At 41.9% G+C, this 21,042-nt stretch overlaps 1 protein-coding gene and 1 non-coding gene across 14 annotated transcripts in view; both read right to left on the minus strand.

Annotated features, from left to right (window-relative positions):
- The window catches only part of DIP2A (disco interacting protein 2 homolog A), a 114,092-nt gene that overhangs the window by 46,620 nt on the left and 46,430 nt on the right, over positions 1-21,042 (minus strand). For all 13 annotated transcript variants that reach the window (XM_063640411.1, XM_063640412.1, XM_055280043.2 and 10 more), the window contains 2 exons: positions 16,417-16,536; positions 14,166-14,363 (listed from right to left, as the gene is read on the minus strand). In XM_063640411.1, coding sequence (XP_063496481.1) covers positions 14,166-14,363; positions 16,417-16,536 — 318 coding nt within the window. The remainder of the gene's footprint in view (positions 1-14,165; positions 14,364-16,416; positions 16,537-21,042) is intronic.
- On the minus strand, positions 530-634 carry LOC129483614 (U6 spliceosomal RNA). Its single transcript, XR_008658132.1, has one exon. It is a non-coding gene; the product is annotated as a U6 spliceosomal RNA (small nuclear RNA).

The raw sequence follows: 21,042 nt of genomic DNA on the forward strand, positions 1-21,042 counted from the left end.
AAAGTAAAAAATATTTGAATGGAGGGACAGATGTCCAAGGGCTGGAAGACTCAATAATGCAAAGGTGGCCGGGCGCGGTGGCTCACGCTTGTAATCCTAGACTTTGGGAGGTCAAGGCAGGTGGATCACCTGAGGTCTGGAGTTCGAGACCAGCCTGGCCAACATGGTGAAACCCCATCTCTACTAAAAATAAAAAAAATTAGCCGGGTGTGGTAGCAGGCGCCTGTAATTCCAGCTACTCAGGAGACTAAGGCAGAAGAATCACTTGAACCCAGGAGGTGGAGGTTGCAGTGAGCTGAGATCGTGCCATTGCACTCCAGCCTGGGCAACAAGAGCGAAACTCCATCTCAAAATAATAATAATGATAATAAATAATAATAATAATAATAATGCAAAGCTGTTAATTCTCTTTAGACTCATTCAAAGTAATGCTAATAATCTCAGTAGGTATACTGTGACACCTGATAAGCTCATTCTAAAGTGGATCCTGAAATGCACAGGGTAAGAACTGCTAAGACACTCTTGTTTTTTTAATATGGAACACTTCACAAATGCGTGTCATCCTTGCACAGGTACCATGCTCATCTTCTCTACATCATTCCAGTTTTAGTGTATGTGCTGACAAAGTGAGCATGTAAGATACTTTCGAAGAAGAAAACGAGATGGCAGGCTTTCTCTACAGATGTCAAGACTTATTATAAAACTATGGCAATTAAGAGAGTGTGGTATAGGCACAAAGATAGAAAATAAATCAATGAAATAAAACAGAGAACAGCAAAACAGATCCACCCATGTGTGGACAACTCAACTGATGATCCACATGCCACCACAGAGGAGTGGGGCAAGGGCTGTCTCCTCCTTAAACAAGAACGGGACAGTTGGTTATCTTTCTTTAGAAACGAGCCCGGGAACCCAGTCCCACACCATTCACAAAAACACATTCCAGGTGAATGACAGACCTAAATGTGAACAGCAAAACAACAGCATTTTCCCAAATTAATGGAATAATGTTTTGATCTCAGCCAAGGGAAACAGTACTCAAAGAGAACACAAAAAGCAAAAATCAGGCCAGGCATGGTGGCTCACACCTGTAATCCCAGCACTTTGGGAGGCCAAGGCAGGTGGGTCACCTGAGGTCAGGAGTTCGAGACCAGCCTGGTCAACACAGTGAAACCCTGACTCCACTGAAAATACAAAAATTTAGCCAGGCCTGGTGGTGCACGCCTGTACTCCCAGCTACTTGGGAGGCTGATGGGTAATAATCGCTTGGTCCGGAAGGCAGTGGCTTCAGTGAGCCAAGATCACGCGACAGCACTCCAGCCTGTGCAAAAGAGTGAGACTCTGTCTCCTCTGTCTCAAAAAAAAAAAAAAAAAAAAGCAAAAATCATAAAAGAAAAGAAGGTGATTGATAGAACTTCTGTTCACTAAGCTACCATTAGTGGAAAGCCAGCCACAAAGAGGGAGAGAACTCTGGCAAAGTATTACTGACAAAGGGCTGGTATCCAGAATATAATACAAAAAATTCCTATAAATGACCCTACATTAGAAAAGGTGCAGCTGCTCTGCCTGGGGAGTGGCCATTCTTTTACTCCTTTGCTTTCTTAATAAACTTGCTTTCACTTTACTGACTTGCCCTGAATTCTTTCTTGCACAAGGTCCAACAAGCCTCTCTTGGGGTCTGGAATAGGATCCCTTTCTGGGAACATCTTCCTGGTGAATTCCAAAGGGATAATACTGAGGAGAACCCCGACCCAAAGGAGATAAGACCACAGCACCAACTGGCCGACTGTGGGTAAGTGGGTGCATTTACCAGGGTAAAGGATGGAATTGGGTTAGAGTCCCAACTTAGGGGAGTCAGAGTTTCTCCTAAGACAGAGTGGGTTAAAGGCCCCTCTTAATAAAAGGCAAGGGCACTTGAACAAACCTGGGTTCGAGGCCCAACTTGGGAAGGTTAGAGTCCTTTCTAAGATATAAGGGGTTAGAGAGGCCCCCCTTCAGTAAAGTCCCTCTTGGCCAAGAATGGATCTGGCACTACAAAATGCTAACCACTATTCTCTCTGGATTAATCTGCCTTGCACTCTTTGCTGACGGCTTTGGGGGACAAGGTTAGGCATGTACAGGATCATGGAACATGGGAGCATTTTTTCTCCCCAAAAGGGGAAACTCCAGAGCTGATGGGACTGCTGGAAAAGATCCCTTCATTACTGACAAGCGGCCGCCTGAACTTTTGATTCAGTGTCGCTGCAATGGCTGGGTCTTTCTCTGGCCTCCCTGAGCTCCTCACCTTCCCCACACTGCCACAGGCAATGCTTTTCTCCCTTTCTCTTTTCCATCTTTTCTATTACTCAGGGCAACTGCTCCTTCATCTTGCCTAGAGACCACATGTTGAAAAATGTCCTTGGAAGTTGACTTGTAACCACATGGAGGTACTTTCTCTTGGTTTCCACCATCGAGTGAACACGAATTTGAGGGTTCATGTCGTAGTTAGCTCTAAAGGTTATCTCGAGCAGTTAAAAGCCTTTGCAAGCTCAGAACTGGATGCTCTGGACTTCTTCTGGGAATAGTCCAAGTGCCTAATACTGTAGCTTATTGGCTAAGGTTTATTCTTTTCACCTGGGAGGTTACCTTTGGTAAAGTTCCAAAGTCAGAAATATTAGCCATAAGGCCTGGCTGAAGTTGGGTAATAAGAGATTTAAAAGGACTTTTTAAAAAAAGCACTATGGGCCGGGTGCAGTGGCTCACACCTGTAATCCCAGCACTTTGGGAGGCTGAGGCGGGTGGATCACAAGGTCAGGGGTTCAAGACCAGCCTGGCCAACATGGTGAAACCCCGTCTCTACTAAAAATACAAAAAAAAAAAAAAAAAAAAAAAAATTAGCCAGGCGCACACCTGTAATCCTAGCTACTCAGGAGGCTGAGGCAGGAGAACTGCTTGAACCTGGGAGGCGGAGGTTGCAGTGAGCCAAGATCATGCCACTGCACTCCAGCATAGGCGACAGAGCGAGATTCCATCTCAAAAAATAATAATAATAATAAATAAGAAGCTGGGCGCAACAGCTCACACCTATAATCCCAGCACTTTGGGAGGCCGAGGCGGGTGGATCACCTGAGGTCAGGAGTTTGAGACCAGCCTGGTCAACATGGAGAAACCCCGTCTCTACTAAAAATACAAAATTAGCTGGGCATGGTGGCGCATGCCTGTAATCGGGAGGCTGAGGCAGGAGAATCGCTTGAACTTGGGAGACAGAGCTTGCGGTAAGCTGAGATCACGCCATTACACTCCAGCCTGGGCAACAAGAGCAAAACTCCATCTCAAAAAAAAAAAAAAATTTTTTTTTTTAAATTAATTAAAAAAATAAAAGAGCACTATGGTTAAAGGTCAGCTCAAAAGCAGATATTCAAGGTCTAACAGCCTGGGACTCCTTGGGGGAAACCGAGGAGGCACCACAGACCCCATTTTGGGAAGAACCTCTGTTTTCCTCATAAAACCCCAAGAATTTAAAATTTAAAATCTCAAAATCTAAGGCTCTGCTCTGTTTTGCAGCACTGTGTTATCTGACGGTTTTGACTTCACATGATGAGAGAGCTCTGGTATAACAACTAGGTAGGAAATATACTTTGTGGGTAGCTAATGGCAGTTGTAGGGGAATACACAGCTCTTTGCATGTTCAGATCAGAGAAGCACGCTCTTGGCCACCTAGGAGGTATGGAAATGTCCCCAAGCCCCACTGAGAGATAACACTCCCATGGGGGATGGGCTGATCCCCTTTTTTGGGGATCCAGTATCTGGTATAGAAATGAGACCTTTGATTTTTGGAATCTGCTTTGCTTTCCAGCTGCTTATTAGGCCCCAGAAACTGCATGTTTCCCTAGCCCTGTTTAGCAAAGAGCTCCACCCTGAAGCCAGTAATCCAGTTAAGAAACTTAGAAACTGGAAAATGGAAAATCTTATATCTCTTGGATCTTCTGTCTATTTACATGTTATGTGTGTGATGTTTATATATGAAAGAGCTTTGATTAATCGGTTTAAAAATACTAAGAGCTTAAACCAAATATCTTGTCAGAAAAATTAAAACTGTAATGCCTTTTAGTTCATGTGACTTAAGTAACCTTTGGGAAATAAAGACAGTTTTAAAGACTGGTAAAATAAAAATATCTTCAAAAATTTAGGCATTTGGTCTAAATTAGGCAGGTCAGATATTAGGTTTGCTAAATGCTTTAAGGTCATAAACTGCTTCTTTGGTTAACAATGTAACATGTACTTGAGACTATGGGAAAAGCAGTTCTACCTGCAAGGTGTGAAATGTGTTTTTGGTAAAAAGATTGTAAGAAGTCATGGGAATGTGGATTTTTTTTTTTTTTTGCCTAGATTAAAGGGTTAAAGGATTATTTTAAGTTAGATAGAATAATGCTGAAGGTTTGAGCAAGTTGTGGAAGGTTTGTGAAAAATTAATCTTGTAAAAGAAATTGTATGTGAACACACTGGCCTCAAGTTAAAGGGGTATTATTCAGTTTTTCCATAAATTGAATACTGGAATAAAAGCACAACAGTTTTTTTGAAGCATGAATCTGCTCTTTAACAAAAATTGTAAAGGGTTATAAAAGGTTTATGAGAATCTTACCTTATGGTTGAAAAGATTTGTCTACCAGGTTTTATTAAGAATTGGGTTTGACATCAATAATGCGCTAATGCAATGGTGAAATTTTGCTTTCTCCCTTGAGCAGGATTTTTATATTAAAAAAATAATGAAAGATGGCTGGGTGTAATGGCTCATGCCTGTAATCCCAGCAATTTGGGAGGCCAGGGCAGGCAGATCACTTGAAGTCAGGAGTTTGAGATAAGCCTGGCCAACATGGTGAAACTCGGTCTCTACTAAAAATACAAAAATTAGCCAGGCGTGGTGGTGCACACCTGTAGTCCCAGCTACTCAGGAGCCTGGGGCAGAAGAATTGCTTGAACCCGGGAGGCGGAGGTTGCAGTGAGCCGAGATCGCGCCCAAGACTCCGTCTCAGGAAAAAAAAAAAAAGAAAAGAAAACAAAGATTTTTGTTTGCCTTCTGAATAAACTATAGGAAAAAGAAGGGAAAGAAAGGAGACAGATTACTTGGGAAGCTAAGTCTTCCTTCTATTAATGAGTAAAGGATTTTGCCTTTTAAAATTTTTTGAGTTATCATTTTGGGTAAATGAATGACTTATGGTGACCTGGGATTCTATTTTGTAATATCAAGCATTTAAACCTTTAATATTTGACAAACTTTCCAACATCATACTCTAAATTCTGCCTTTTCCTGACCTAATTAATCTTCTAGATATTAGGTCCTCTCAAGTCCAAAAAATGACATATTCAGCTTATTTGGTATAAAAAATCACACAAGAAGCGTTGTCAGATATAAAATGATGCCTGGCTTTCTTTGGGCTGTATTTGTATAAATATGTTACTGGTTTGTGTTCCAAAATCGTGTGAAACTTCTATAACTCTGATATGACAGTACATGTTATTAATAAGTATAATTGGTATGTTAAATTGTTCCATGTCACAGATGTAATCAAAATTCCTAGTCAATTGTGGCTTTTGTAGAGCCTGCCCTAAGGCGTTCTGTCATCCATACAAAATTGTCTTGTTTTGGTCCTCTTTAGAAGGTGGTTTTATAATCAACTAGAGAACTCTAACAGCTGTTTTTGAATGCAGGTTTCTGATAACTTTGGAGATTGTGACATTAGACTGGAGGAAAAACTTTCAGGACTCTCATGGAGAGCCAAAATGTTCATGAATATCGAACAGGAGTTAACTGCATGAGCTGAACTAATAGGACTAATAGAACTAATAGAAGACAGAAGTAACTTGTTTTGACTTTTTGCTTAAATTGTTGCTGATCCTTTGTTTTGTTTTTCAGAGCCAAGAAAACTTTTCTTTTGAGCTATTTACAGCTTTTAACAATTGAGTAAAGTAGAGAGAAACAAGAGAGATGGGTAATGTAAAAATCTGGATCAGGCCGGGTGCGGTGGCTCACGCCTGTAATCCCAGCACTTTGGGAGGCCGAGACGGGCGGATCACAAGGTCAGGAGATCGAGACCATCCTGGCTAACACGGTGAAACCCCATCTCTACTAAAAATACAAAACATTAGCCGGGCGTGGTGGCGGGCGCCTGTAGTCCCAGCTACTCGGGAGGCTGAGGCAGGAGAATGGCGTGAACCTTGGAGGCAGCACTTGCAGTAAGCCGAGATCGCGCCACTGCATTCCAGCCTGGGCGACAGAGCAAGACTCCGTCTCAAAAAAAAAAAAAAAAAATCTAGATCAATATTCTAATTCTGGGCACATTGGAATCAGCTAGCAATCCCGTATCATCTTAGTTCCAACAGTTACCCAGTTCATGAAAATCCTTATTTAACTTACTTGGGATAATTTTACTTGTTTTGTTTTACTGTTGTGGAATATACTGCTGTTGTACTCTGTATAGGAATGCAGGATAAGCTTACTCAATGTTTTCTTAAACTGAACACTTATTAATCTTCCAGATATCAAATTTTCTTGGAGTTATGAATGGCCCTCACCATACTGATGCTTTCTGACTTAGCTCCTTTCTTTCTCAGATATAAAAGACCCTAATAGGCAGGAATGTCATCACTCCCGTTCAGCCTGAAGAAGTTATAGAAGATGAATCTTTGTCCCTCTACAACCTTTAGAATTAAGGCTTCTCTTATAAAACAGAGAAGGGAAATATGTCAGAGGCGTTTAAACCAGAGCAACTCCATCTTGAATAGGGGCGAGGTAAAATAAGGCTGAGATCTGCTGGGCTGCACCCCCAGTAAGTTAGGCATTCTAAGTCACAGGATGAGATAGGAGGTTGGCACAAGATACAGGTCATAAAGACCTTACTGATAAAACAGCATGTGCGGTGAGGAAGCTGGCCAAGTCCCCGCAAATGAAGATGGCAATGTAAGTGACCTCTGGTTGAACTCACTGCTCATTATACACCATTTATAATGATTGGCATGCTAAAAGACACTCCCACCAGTGCCATGACAGTTTACAGAAGCCATGGCAACGTCACGAAGTTATCCTAGATGGTCTAAAATGGGAGGAACCCTCAGTTCCAGAAACTGCCCACCCCTTTCCCAGAAAATTTATTAATAATCGACCCCTTGTTTAGCATATAGTCAAGAAATAACTAAGTATCCTTAGTCCAGCAGCCCAAACTGCTGGTCTGCCTATGGAGTAGCCATTCTTTTATTCCTTTGCTTTCTTAATAAACTTGTTTTCACTTTATTTATATATATTTTTTGAGACAGGGTCTTGCTCTGTCACTTAGGCTGGAGTGCAGCGGTGCAATCTTGGCTCACTGTAACCTCCACCTCCTGGGTTCAAGCGATTCTCATGCCTCAGCCTCCCGAGTAGCTGGGACTATAGGCGCATGCCACCACACCTGGCTGATTTTTGTATTTTTAGTAGAGACAGGCTTTCGCCATGTTGGCCAGGCTGGTCTCAAACTCCTAGCCTCAAGTGATTCACCCATCTCAGCCTCCCAAAGTACTGGGAGTATAGGTGTAAGCCACCGCACCCAGCCCTTCACTAAAGAAAAAATGTGTAAAAGATTCAAGGGGTACTTAACAAAACAGAAAGTTAAAATGACAGGAAAGATCTCAATCTATTTAGTTATCAGTAAAATGCACATTAAAACCACAATGAAATACCACCATATTCTCACAAGAGTAGCTAAAATTCATAAGCCTGACAATACCAAGTGCTGATAATGATGGGGAGCAGGCAAGGCCCACCCACACTGATGGGGCAAGGGGGTGAACTGGAGAACTGTGGTGCCATCTCATCCATGTGAAGGTGCCCATAACCCCAGACCTAGTACTTCCACTCCTACGTACCCAACCTTCAGAAACATATGCTTAGGTACCAGGTGGCACACACCAGAATCTTCCTGGGAGCACTGTTTCTAGTAGCTAAAACTGGATACAGCCCATGTATTCCACCAACAGTATAATGCTTAAGTAAATTCTGGAATATTCATTCCTCAACAGAAATAAATGAACTACAACTACACGCAATAACATGAATGAATTTTAAAAGCACAATGGTAGAAGACTCTGCTTCCGAGTAGGAGAGGGTACTGGTGGCAGACCAGCACTCCTGCCTAAGATGAGTTTAAAAACTGAATAAAATGCAGAAATAATCTTTTCGAAGCAGCAAGTTGCTGCTCAGCAAAGACAACTGGAGGAGTTAAGATTCCAGAGAGGGAAAACCCTCCAGAAAGTGAGCTAAGCTGCAGCTGTCTTTACGCTGTCCATGTTCAGTGATTCCAGCCCCCATAGGGGGCTAAGTAACCACCTGGAGCAGTCCCACCAAGACATGAAGAAACCTGCAGAGCTTCTGGCAGAGGCTAGGAGTCTCAAGAGCACAGCCACCTCCTGCAGGACATGTGCTGAATCCTCTGGCTGTGTGCAGCAGGAGACCAAGAGCTCATGTGGGAAACCTCTGAAAAGCAGAATGGGGTTGTTAAGAAGCCATGAGGAGACCAACACCCTGGCTGGGAAACCACCAGAGGAAAGAGAAGCATGCACATACTAGGCACTGGCAGAAAGCCCAGGAGAGCCAGAGGAGAGCAAAGGCCGGCTGGGCCAGGCATGACTGGACTGCAGTGACCAGCCAGCCACTACTCTACTTGGAGGGGAAAGGGGTTTCTCTTAAGGAAGATGACATTGTCTGGACCCGCCATAATGTTTTTGTACACAACATACAATATTCAATCAAAAAGGCCAGGCATGGTGGCTCACGCCTGTAATCCAGCACTTAGGGAGGCTGAGGCAGGCAGGTCACTTGAGCCCAGGAGTTCAAGACCAGCCTGGACAACATATTGAAACCCCATCTCTATTAAAAAAAAAAGAAAAAAAGAAAGAAAAAATTAGCTGGGCATAGTGCTGTGCACCTGTAGTCCCAGCTACTTAGGAGCCTGTGGTGGGAGGATTGCTTGAGCCCAAGAAGTCAAGGCTGCAGTGAGTTGTGATCACCACTGCACTCCAGCGTGGGCAACAGAGCAAGACTCTGTCTCAAAAAAAAAAAAAAAAAAAAGAGAGAGAGAAAGAAAACACAGACAAGAGCAACAGACCCAAAGGTGATCCAGATATTGGTGTTAGCTAACAAAGACTTTCATTTACAATAATTAATGTGTGTATTCAAGGCAGCAGAAGCAAAGATTAGGAAAATGTGTGGAATAATGAGAAATTTTTCCAGAGTATTAGAATAGTAACTATAATAGAGAAATGAAAATTCTAAACTGAAAAGGCAATATCTAAAATAAGGAACTCATCAGGATTTCACAGCAGATTAGAAATTTCAGAAGACAAGATTAAAGAATTTGAATAAAGGAAAATAGAAAATATCCACATTGAAGTATATATAAGAAAGAATGCAAAATATAAAAAAGAACATTAAACACGTAGGACTCAGGGAAAAAGTATAAGTGTAACTAGAGTCCCAGAAGGAGAGAAGAACAAAAATGAGGAAGAAGCAGTATAGTAAGAGAAGATGGCTGTAATTTTTCTCAAACAGATAAAAGACACCATTCTACAGATTCAAGAAGCCCTGTGGACATCTTGAAAATTTCAAAGAACATCACAGGAAATTTTCAAAGAACATCATCTCTAAATATGCTATAGTAAGATGGCTGCAATTCAAAGAAAAAGAACACTTTTTAAGCAGCCACACACATTACTGTCAACAGAGCAACAATGGTCTGGCATCTTCTCAAAAGCCTATAACAATATCTTTGCACTGCTGAAAGAAGATAAATAACCACAAAATATAACCTTCAAAAATGAAGTTGCCAGCAAACCTACAGTATAATGAACATACAGGAAGTTCTACAGGCCAGAAGGAAATGATTACCCGGGAAAATACAGAATCTCAGGAATGAATGTATATAGTAAAAGAAAGAATTAAAATGTATGACTGATGAAAGAATAAAGATGTATGACTGATTAAAACAACAAACAAACAAAAAACAATGGGCCAGGCATGGGAGCTCACGCCTGTAATCCCAACACTTTGGGAGGGAGGCAGGCAGACTGCTGAGCTCAGGAGTTTGAGACCAGCCCAGGCCACATGGCGAGACCTCGACTATACTAAAAATACAAAAAAGTAGCCGAGCATGATGGTGTGTGCCTGTGGTCCCAGATACAAGGGAGGCTGAGGTGGGAGGATCACCTGAGCCTGGGGGACACAGCTTGCAGTGAGCCAAGATCATGCCCCTGCACTCCAGCCTGGGTGACTGAGCACAACCTTGTCTCAAAAAAATAGATACACACAATGGTAGTAATATCTTACACTTTGTAAATAAATGCAGACTTAAACTACAAGCCAAGGAGAATTAAAAAAAAAAAAAAAGAGGAAGTGTGTCACAGGCTAGGTTCTTCACAAAGCAGACACTGAGACAGGCTCAGGCATGCAAAAGGATTACTAGAGAATAAAAATCTGTGACAGGAAAAGACAGGTAGCAAGATTGGGCAGGAGGAGCTGTCAAGCCACAATGTAAAACTGACAGTCTCCACAAGCCCAATGCTGTTTTTAAGGAAAGTCCATGCTAACAGAAACTAGGCCCTTGTCCCACTGCCTTACTTGGCCATTGGCCAGGGACTGCCCTGCCAATAGCATGACCTAGATCTGAACGCTGGTTTAACAGTTGAGGTTGTGAGCTAGTCATACTCATCAAAGGCTGGCAATGAGCTCCTTTCTTAAAGAATTACAGATCAACTTTTCTAATGAAAACAGACGTAAAAATCCTAAACAACTTATTGGCAAATTAAATCTGGGTGTATATTTAAAAGGTTAAGATATCATGGCCAAGTGAGATTTATTCTACAAATGAAGGGCTGCTTTACATTAGAAAATTAATCAAAATAATTCACCAAATTAATGAAGGAGGAAAACCATATGATCATCTTGCTAGCAGCAGAAAAAGCATTTGACAAAATTCAATCCCAACTCATGATAACAACTTTTAACAAACAAGGAGAAGGGAACCTTCTTAATCTGACAGAGTTTCTACAACAAACAAGCAAACAAAACTGCAGAACACATCATACTTAATTACCACAGGCTTTTCCTCAGATGGAAAAACAGGCAAGAATGCCCACTCTTCAACATTGTTCTATTTCACACTGTACTGGAGGTTCTAGCTTGTGCAAAAAAGCAAAAAAAAAAAAAAGAATAAAAGTGTAAGTATTGGAAAGGACAAAATAACACTATCATTATTCACCAATAATGTGATTTTTGTAGACAGGTAATACAAAAGATATCTAGACAAACTACTAATTATGAGTAAACAAAGAACTAATTAAGTTAACTTAGTGAGACGACTGGATACAAAGTCATCATTTTTTTTTTTTTTTTTTTGAGATGGAGTCTCACGCTGTCGCCCAGGCTGGAGTGCAGTGGCGCGATCTCAGCTCACTGCAAGCTCTGCCTCCCGGGTTCACGCCATTCTCCTGCCTCAGCCTCCCAAGTAGCTGGCACTACAGGAGCCCACCACCACGCCGGCTAATTTTTGTATTTTTTTTTAGTAGAGACAGGGTTTCACCATGTTAGCCAGGAAAGTCTCAATCTCCTGACCTCATGATCCACCCGCCTCGGCCTCCCAAAGTGCTGGGATTACAGGCGTGAGCCACCGCGCCTGGTACAAAGTCATCATTTTAAAATAATAATAATATAGATTGCAATTCTATATATAAGCAACAAATCAGTAGAGAAAATTAAAAATTACAGCACTTGTAATAGGAATAAATCTAATAAAAGGTGCTCAAGACTTCTGTATTCCAAAGTATAAAAACATTACTGACAGAAATTGAAGCAGGCCTTTAAAAAGGGGAAAATATTCCACAATCATAAACTGGAAGATCCCATAATTGTAATACAGGTTGAGTATCCCTTATCCGAAATGCTTGAGATTAGAAGTGTTTGGGATTTCAATTTTCTTAGATTTTGGAATATTTGCATTATGTTTATTTCCCAGTTGAGCATCGCATCACAAGTCCAAAAATCAGAAATCCAAAATGCTCCAATGAGCATTTTCTTGGAGCATCATGTCAGCTTCAAGCAGTTTCAGATTTTAGAGCATTTTGGATTTTCATATTTGGGATGCTCTCAACCTATAAAACATTAATTCTATTCAAATTGAACTAGAAATTCAATGCAATGCCAATCAATATCCCAGTAGTAATTTTTATGGAAATTGACAAGTTAATTCTAAAGTTTACTTGGAAATACAAAGAGCCAGGAAGAGTCAAGGCAATTTGAAGAACCATCACAGAGCAAGAGGACTCCTAATGCTACAGTGACTCAGAGCGTGGAGAGACAAGAGACTGACAACACCACCCCCACCCCAACAGGAGCCCAGAAACAGACCCACAAGTACATTTTTCACCCACTATATAACAAAGTAACACTGCAGTACTTTGGGGAAAGGATTGCCTTTTCAATAAATGATACTGAGTCAGATACTCATAAGAAAATGACTCCAACTTTATACCATATACAAAATTAAATTCTAAACGGATCATCACACCTAAATGTGAAAAGTAAAACAATAAAGGTTTTAGAAGAGCATGCAGAAAAATATCTTTGTGACCTTAAGTTTGGTGAAAAGTTTCTAAATTAAACAAAAACTTAGCTACAATACAGGAAAAAAAAACCAGGTAAGTTAGATTACATTAAGACTTTTCATTCATTAGAAGCCATAATTAAAAGTGTTAAAAGGCAATCCAAATAGTGAGGAGACATTTGCAAAACACGTATCTCACAAAAGATGCTTGTCTGAAACATACAAAGAAATAAGAGGCCAGGTGTGGTGGCTCACACCTGTAATCCCAGCACTTTGAGAGGCTAAGATGGGAGGACTGCTTTAGCCAGGAGTTTGATATCAGCCTGGGCAACATAGGGAGACCCCCATTTCTACAAAAAAAAGTTTTTTGTTTTTTGTTTTTTTAATTAGCTGGGTGTGGTGATGTGAGCTTATGGTCCCAGCTACTCAGGAGGCTGAGGCAGGAGCATCTCTTGAGCCCAGGAGGTCAAGGCAGCAGTGAGCTATGATTGCACTACTGCACTCTAGCCTGAGTGACAGAGTGAAACCTTTTCACAGAAAAAATAAAATAAAAAAGAAAGATGAAAGCATTAGGAAGCAGAGAAATGAGTCAAATACTTGAATAGCACATAAAAGTGGATATTCAAACAACCAATAAGCATATGAAAAGCATAATTTGTCACCAGGCAAATGCAAATTAGCCTGTGCTACAACACACCTACAACAAAGACTATAATGAAATAAACAATATCAAAAGCTGGTGAGAAAAGAGTAATTGGAACCCCTCACGTACTCACTGCCTGTGACAGTGAAAACTGCTGCACTGTTTGTCAGTATGTCCTAATGCTGAACAATTCTGCTTCTGCATTTATACCTAGCACAAATGCCTACATATTCTTACCAAGAGACTCACATAAGCATGTTCCTAACAGCACTATACACAATAGCCCCAAAGTGGAAACCACCCAAATGTCCATCTACTTGAGAGTGTGTAAGTAAGTTCCAGTATATTCACACGATAAAATAATACCATCAATGAGCACAAACTAAAAGAACACCTGTTTCCAAGCAGGTAAAGCCCACAGTGTGCGCAGTCAGGGCAGTAGTTACCCTTCGTGTGTGGGAGAGGCATGAGGGGCTTTGAAACTAGCAAAACTTCTGCTTGGAGTGCTGATTTCAGGACCATATTCACTCTGTGAATTTATCAGGTTGTATATATGTTTACTATTTGTGTTACAAAAAAAAACGTAATATGGAACCAAAAGATGCCAAACACACAAAAATACGTACTACATGATTCCCCTTACACAAAGTTGAAAATAAGACGAAACTAAACTACACTGTTCAGAATGCATATATAGAACGCTCCAAACACTTGAACCCACAGCAATGGCAGTCACCATGCATCAGTGAGTGGTCCCCTCTGGTGGGATAGGTAGCTGGTATAGGTCAATGTTCTATTTATCTGCCAGCTGTGCTGGTTTCTCAGGAATATTTATCAAGCTGTATGTCTATGCTGTGTTATGTGTGTGACAGTCTACAGCTAACCCAGAAGCACAACTGCTTTCTGTTAACACTTGCCATAGGTGAGAGTGTAGGTGGCTTTCCCAGTTGTATCCAAGGCAGTCAGACAGGGGGATTTGGGCTGTGTGGTGCCCCAGCGCTGCAAGGTGGCCAACAGTGACGGCGGTCGGAGGACACCTGCAGTGAGAGGCTCCCCTCTCAGCACACTCGTCTCGCTTCCCTCAGGCTTCAGCTGATTTGGATCCGGTTGCTGAACTACAAGCAAAATCAAAATTTTAAAATCAGCAATTCAGAGCACCATGAACACATTCTGTTTTTAAGCATTCATAGTTTATAATATTGTTTTGTAATCCCAACTATAAAAAAGCTTACAATAATTTGTTTAGATTTTTCCATCACAGTCACTGACAACTAACCAAAGGATTAAAGGAGCTTTAGTCATGGATGATGACGGCTGTGAAATCAAGTTAAAAACAACCCACCATCCTGGTGACCACAACCTCACAGACAAACGTGACCTTGGAGTGGTTCCCACTTTCCCAACTTCTGGACAGGACTGTGGCACCTCTACTATCCCCGGCACCGCAGCAGTGAACAGCCAGGTATCCACAGCCTGGAGACAGGACCTGGTGGCCCACTCAGACAGGAGGAAAGCAAGCAGAACCACCACTTCAGCCTAGGGATCCAAACAGCTATCACTATGTTCCAAGAAAAAGAATTAAAAGATTATTTGATCATTGGCCGGGCGTTGTGGCTCACGCCTGTAATCCCAGCACTTTGGGAGGCCGAGGTGGGTGGATCATGAGGTCAGGCGATCGACACCATCCTGGCTAACATGGTGAAACCCCGTCTCTACTAAAAATACAAAAAAAAATTAGCCAGGTGTGGTGGTGGACGCCTGTAGTACCAGCTACTCGGGAGGCTGAGGCAGGAGAACGGCATGAACTCGGGAGGTGGAGCTTGAAGTGATTCGAGATCGCACCACTGCACTCCAGCCTGGGCAACAGAGCGAGACTCTGTCTCAAAAAAAAAAAAAAAAAAAAAAAAAAAAAAAAGATTATGTGATTATATAGCTCCTGGAAAAAGATTACTTTAATCTTGTTTTTTACTTTAAAAAGAATTAATCTTTTTCCAGGAGCTGTATAACCAAAATTTGCCCAAGTGGTAAGAAACACTGCTCTAAGATGCATTCATACCAATAAACTGAATTTGAAAGGCACTGTGTGATGGCTAATATTGATGTCAACTTGATGGGATTGAAGGATGCAAAGTATTCCTCCTGGGTGTGTCTGTGAGGGTGTTGCCAAAGGAGATTAACGTTTGAGTCAGTGGACTGGGAAAGGCAGCCCCACCCTAAATCTGGGTGGGCACAATTTAATCAGCTGCCAGCACGGCCAGAATAAAGCAGGCAGAAGAACGTGGAAAGACTAGACTGGCCTAGCCTCCCAGCCTACACCTTTCTCCTGTGCTGGATGCTTCCTGCCCTCGAACATTGGATTCCAAGTTCTTCAGCATTGGGACTCAGACTGGCTTCCTTGCTCTCAGCTTGCAGACGGCTTATTGTGGGACCTCATCTTGTGATCGTGTAAGTCAATATGCCTTAATAAACTTCCCTTTATATATATACATCTATCCTATTAGTTCTGTCCCTCTAGAGAACCCTGACTAATACACACTATCTGATTACAAAGGAGAAATAATCTCCTAAAAGTTATGTCTAATCCTCGGGTGTGGAGGAGACTCTGGGCTGGTCGGCTCCCAGCAGTGACACTGTACAAACAGCCAAGGTCTGAGAGTGGGAGCAGCATGGGGCTCCTGTGGCTCTAACGACACACTCACATGTTTGTACTGGCTTCATTTCTGGTTTCTGCTTCTTGCTAGTTTTCTTTTTAAAAAATATGTATATTCTTTCTTTCTAAATATGTATTTCATTCATATATGAGAGGCTAAAATTCTGAAAAGCAGCCAAATCTATGCTGAAAATTAAATACTTTAAAACCACAAGAAGGTAAGTATTTCAGAGTTAAAGTCTAAATTAAAAATTTAAATAATGTAAGTTAAATAAAACCTTAGAAGTATTTTTATGAAATGCTAAGTCACTTGAATATGAGCAGCAAATTTTCTACCTGCTCAAATAAAGGAAGCAGTCACGTGATTCTAAATTCACCATTACACACAGTGACCACTGAGTCTGGAAACAGAACATATATAGCAATAACCATGTATAATATACATTTGCCTGTGTTTCTCAACTTCGTGGCCACCCTTTTCATACAAACACAAAAGCTCAAAGTTGGACAACTCTTACCTTCCAACAATTCCTCAAAATCATCCACAAAGAACTCCTTCAGTGGAGGGCGCTTTGGCCTCTTCAGGGTGTTCAGAAGCTGCTGGATTTTGGAGGACACTCTGCTGTTCACAGGGACACCTGTCACGGGAAGGACAGAGGAGCACTGAGGCCAGGACACATCACACCCTCTGGAGAAGTGGACACAGGTGTAAGGCCCAAGGACAAACCACACGATGCATCAGAGCTTACAAATCCATCCAAGTGTGGGCTCCACTGGATAGTCATTTGATCAGTTCATTTAGAAAACACTTACTGAACGCCTTCCAGGAAACAGGACTTGTTCTAAGCCAGCAGTTTTGTTTTTGTTTTTTTGCTTTAGACAGAGACTCACTCTGTTGCCAGGCTAGAGTGCAGTGGCATGATCTCGGCTCACTGCAATCTCTGCCTCCTGGGTTCAAGTGATTCTCCTGCCTCAGCCTCCCAAGTAGCTGGGTCTACAGGCGTGTGCCACCACGCCTGGCTAATTTGTATTTTTAGTGGAGATGGGGTTTCACTATGTTGGCTAGGATGGTCTTGATCTCTTCACCTCGTCATCTGCCTGCCTTGGCCTCCCAAAGTGCTGGGATTACAGGCGTGAGCCACCACGCCCAGCCTAAGCTAGCAGTTTTTTAAATGGTCCAGGGACCCCTGGGGCATCCAAGTCCCTTTCAGGAAGTTTATGAGGTCACAACTATTCCATGGTAATGTTAAGAAATCATGGCCCTGTAAACCCAGCACTTTGGGAGGCTGAGACAGGTGGATCACGAGACCATCCTGGCTAACACAGTGAAACCCCATCTTTACTAAAAATACAAAAAATTAGCTGGGTGTGGTGGTGGGCGCCTGTAGTCCCAGCTACTCGGGAGGCTGAGGCAGGAGAATGGCATGAACCCGGGAGGTGGAGCTTGCAGTGAGCCAAGATTGCACCACTGCACTCCAGCCTGGGTAAAAGAGGGAGACTTCTTCTCAAAAAAAAAAAAAAAAAAAAAAAAAAGTCATTTGCCAGCCGGGAGCAGTGGCTCACAGCTGTAATCCCAGCACTTTGGTTGGCTAAGGCAGGAAAGGATCACTTGCGGCCAGAAGTTTAAGACTAGCCTGGTCAACATAGCAAGACCCTGTCTCTATAAAAAATTTAAAAAATAAAAAATTATCTGGATGTGGTGGCTTGTGCCTACAGTCCCAGCTCCTTGGGAGGCTGAGGAGGAAGGATTGCTTGAGTCCAGAAGTTTCAGGCTACAGTGAGCCATGATCATGTCAATGAACTCCAGCCTGGGCAACAGAGTCGCTATTAAAAAAAAAAAAAAATGGGGGGCTGCACATAGTGGCTCACCCCTGTAATCCCAGCACGTTGGGGGTCCAAGGTGGGCAGATCGCTTGAGTTCTAGACTAGCCTGGCCAACATGGCAAAATCCCATTTCTACTAAAAAATACAAAAATTAGCCAAGCTTGGTGGTATGCACCTGTAGTAAAGAAAAAAAAAAAATTAGCCAAGTGTGGTGGCAGTTGCCTGGAGTTGCAGCTACTGGGGAGGCTATGGCAGGAGAATCGCTCGAAAACAGAAGGCAGAGGCTGCAGTGAGCCAAAATCAAGCCAGTGCACTCCATCCTGGGTGACAGAGCAAGACTTTGTCTACAAAAAAAAAAAAAAAAAAAAGAACAGGAAAGAAAAAAAAAGCAGAGTTGGAGGACCCAAACTGTATAATTTCAAGAATTTTAAGAAAATCACAGTGGTCACGGCTATACGAGGTGTAAGGACAGATAAATAAGGAAACGGAACAACATACAGAGCCCAGAGCCCAGAAATAGACCCTTCCCTCTCCAACATGGTCTACCGATTTTCATTAAAGATGCCAAGGAAACTTGGTGGGAAAAGAGTGGTCTTTATTATAAATGATGCTAGAACAACTGAATATCCACATACAAAAATGTAAACTTTGATTCATACCTGATACTTATGCTAAAATTAACTCAAAATGAACTATCTACCTAAATGTAAAAACTAAAACTATAAAATTCTGGAAGAAAATATAGGAGAAAACATTGGTGACCTTGGGTTAGACAAAAATTTCTTCGATATGACACAAAAGCACAATCTATAAAAAAATTTGGTAAACTGAATGTCATAAAAATTTAAACCATCTGCTCTTTGAAAGGCATTGTTAAAGCAAGCCAGACGGGGAGAAAATACAAATGATAAACCTCATATGGGATGACTTGTATCTAGAATATATAAATAGCCCTCAAAACTCAATAAGAAAACAAGCACAATTTGGCTGGCCACAGTGGCTCACACTGTAATCCCAGCACTTTGGGAAGCCAAAGCAGGCAGAGACGAGGAGTTCAAGATCAGCCTGGTCTCTACTAAAAATACAAAACTTAGCTAGGCATGGTGGCACATGCCTGTAACCCCAGCTACTCGCGAGGCTGAGGCAGGAGAATTGCTTGAACCTGGGAGGTGGATGTTGCAGTGAGCCAAGATCGCACCACTGCACTCTGCCTGGGTGATAGTGAAACTCCGTCTCAAAAAAAAAAAAGGAAGAAAACAAGCACAATTAAAAAAAAAAAAATAGGCAAAAAGTATGAACAGATACTTTCCCTAAAGAGATACACAGATGGCAAATAGGTACATACAAAGATGCTCAACACACCATCAGCCGTTAGCGAAATGCAAATTGAAACTGTAATGAGATATCTCTACATGCCTACTGGGATGGTTAAAATTTTTTAAACATAATACCAACTGTTGGAAAGGGTGTGGAGGAACTGATACTCTCTCACTGCTAATAATGAGAATGTAAAATGGTACAATCACTTTGGAAAACAGCGTGGCAGTTTCTTAAAAAGTTAAAATAGGCTGGGCACAGTGGCTCACACCTATAATCCCAGTACTTTAGGTGGCCAAGGCAGATGGATCACTTGAGGCCAGGAGTTTGAGACCAGCCTGGACAACATGGTGAAACCCCATCTCTACTGAAAATGCAAAAATTAACTGGGCGTGGTGGCACATGCCTGTAATCCCAGCTACTTGGGAGGGTGAGGCAGGAGAATCGCTTGAACCCAGGATGGCGAGGTTTCAGTGAGCCAAGATCATGCCACTGCACTCTAGCCTGGGCAACAGAGTGAGACTCAGTCTCCAAAAACAAAGTTGAAATACACCTACAATATAATTCAGCCATTCTACTTCTAGGTATTGACCCAAAAGAAATGAAAGTACCCATCTATGCAAAAACGTGTACAAGATTGATTATTCATAGCAGCTTTACTTGTAACCGGCCCAAACTAGAAACAACCTAAATACACATCAACAGGTGAACAGACAAATTGTGGTGCATCCATTTAATGAAATATTACTCAATGAAAAGGAGTAAACTGTTGACACAGAACATGAATGAATCTCAAAATAATTATGGAGAGTGGTAGAAGCCAGACCACAGACGTAAGCGCTGTATGATTCCTTTTATATAAAATTCTAGAAAATGCAATCTAATCTATAGTGACAGAAAGTAAATCAGTGGTTGCCTGAAGCGTACGGGGAAAGCCAGAAGGATCCAAAGAGGGCAGGACCAAGGAACATGACGACACTTTTGGGCGTGCTGGATAGGGTCACTATCTTGATTGTAGTGATGCTTTCCACAGGTGTACAAATGTCTTAAAACTTGAGAACGGAGTCTCACTCTATCGCCCAGGCTGGAGTGCAGTGACACAATGTTGGCTCACTGCAACCTCCGCCTCTTGGGTTCAAGCGATTCTCCTGCCTCAGCCTCCCAAGTAGCTGGGACTACAGGTGCCTGCCACCACACCCGGTTAATTTTTTGTATTTTTAGTAGAGATGGGGTTTCACCATGTTAGCCAGGATGGTCTCCATCTCCTGACCTAGTGATCTGCCCGCCTCGGCCTCCCAAAGTGCTGGGATTACAGGTGTGAGCCGCCACACCCAGCCAAAACTGTACACTTTAAATGTGTGCAATTCATCATGTCAATTATCCTTTAAGCTCTTAATTTTTTTAAATATGAAGAGTAATAAATTGAATTAAAAACATGTCTAGCCAATGTACAGACTTCTTCATGTTGATTCAGTATTTTTCTTCTGCCTCTGGACAAGGAGATGAAAGCCCTCAACAAAATCTGACACCCTGTTTGGAAGTACCAAAATATATGATAGGCCCTAGCTCTGAGCTCCTCTTAATTTTTATTTAAATTATTATTTTGGGAAAAAAATTGACATGATTTTGATAAAAGACATTGAAGACTGTTTCAAAAAGAAATGGTATAAATGAGGACATGATGAAAGTTACACTGACATGTCTGAGGCTGCACATGGGAAAACATGATTGCTGTTGTACCAAGTACCAATTTCACAGTCTGCTGAGGATGGAGTGTAGGGGGCTGTTCTGTCATAGGTGGGTGTGTGCACTCGCACTGACTAAGTCATTCTGTCTGCCACATTGAATCTAAATAAAGAAACTTCCCACAGCTTCTCATCTCCCTACTATATTGCAGATCGAAACTCCCTTTGCATCCTTTCTAAATTTGGAAGTCTTTTCCCTCCACACTCTCCTTGTTCCCCCTCTGACAAATTCCATTGATATTTCCAATTATTTCTCCA

The sequence above is a fragment of the Symphalangus syndactylus genome, chromosome 5 (genome assembly GCF_028878055.3).
Source record: "Symphalangus syndactylus isolate Jambi chromosome 5, NHGRI_mSymSyn1-v2.1_pri, whole genome shotgun sequence".
Taxonomy (NCBI): Eukaryota; Metazoa; Chordata; class Mammalia; order Primates; family Hylobatidae; genus Symphalangus; species Symphalangus syndactylus.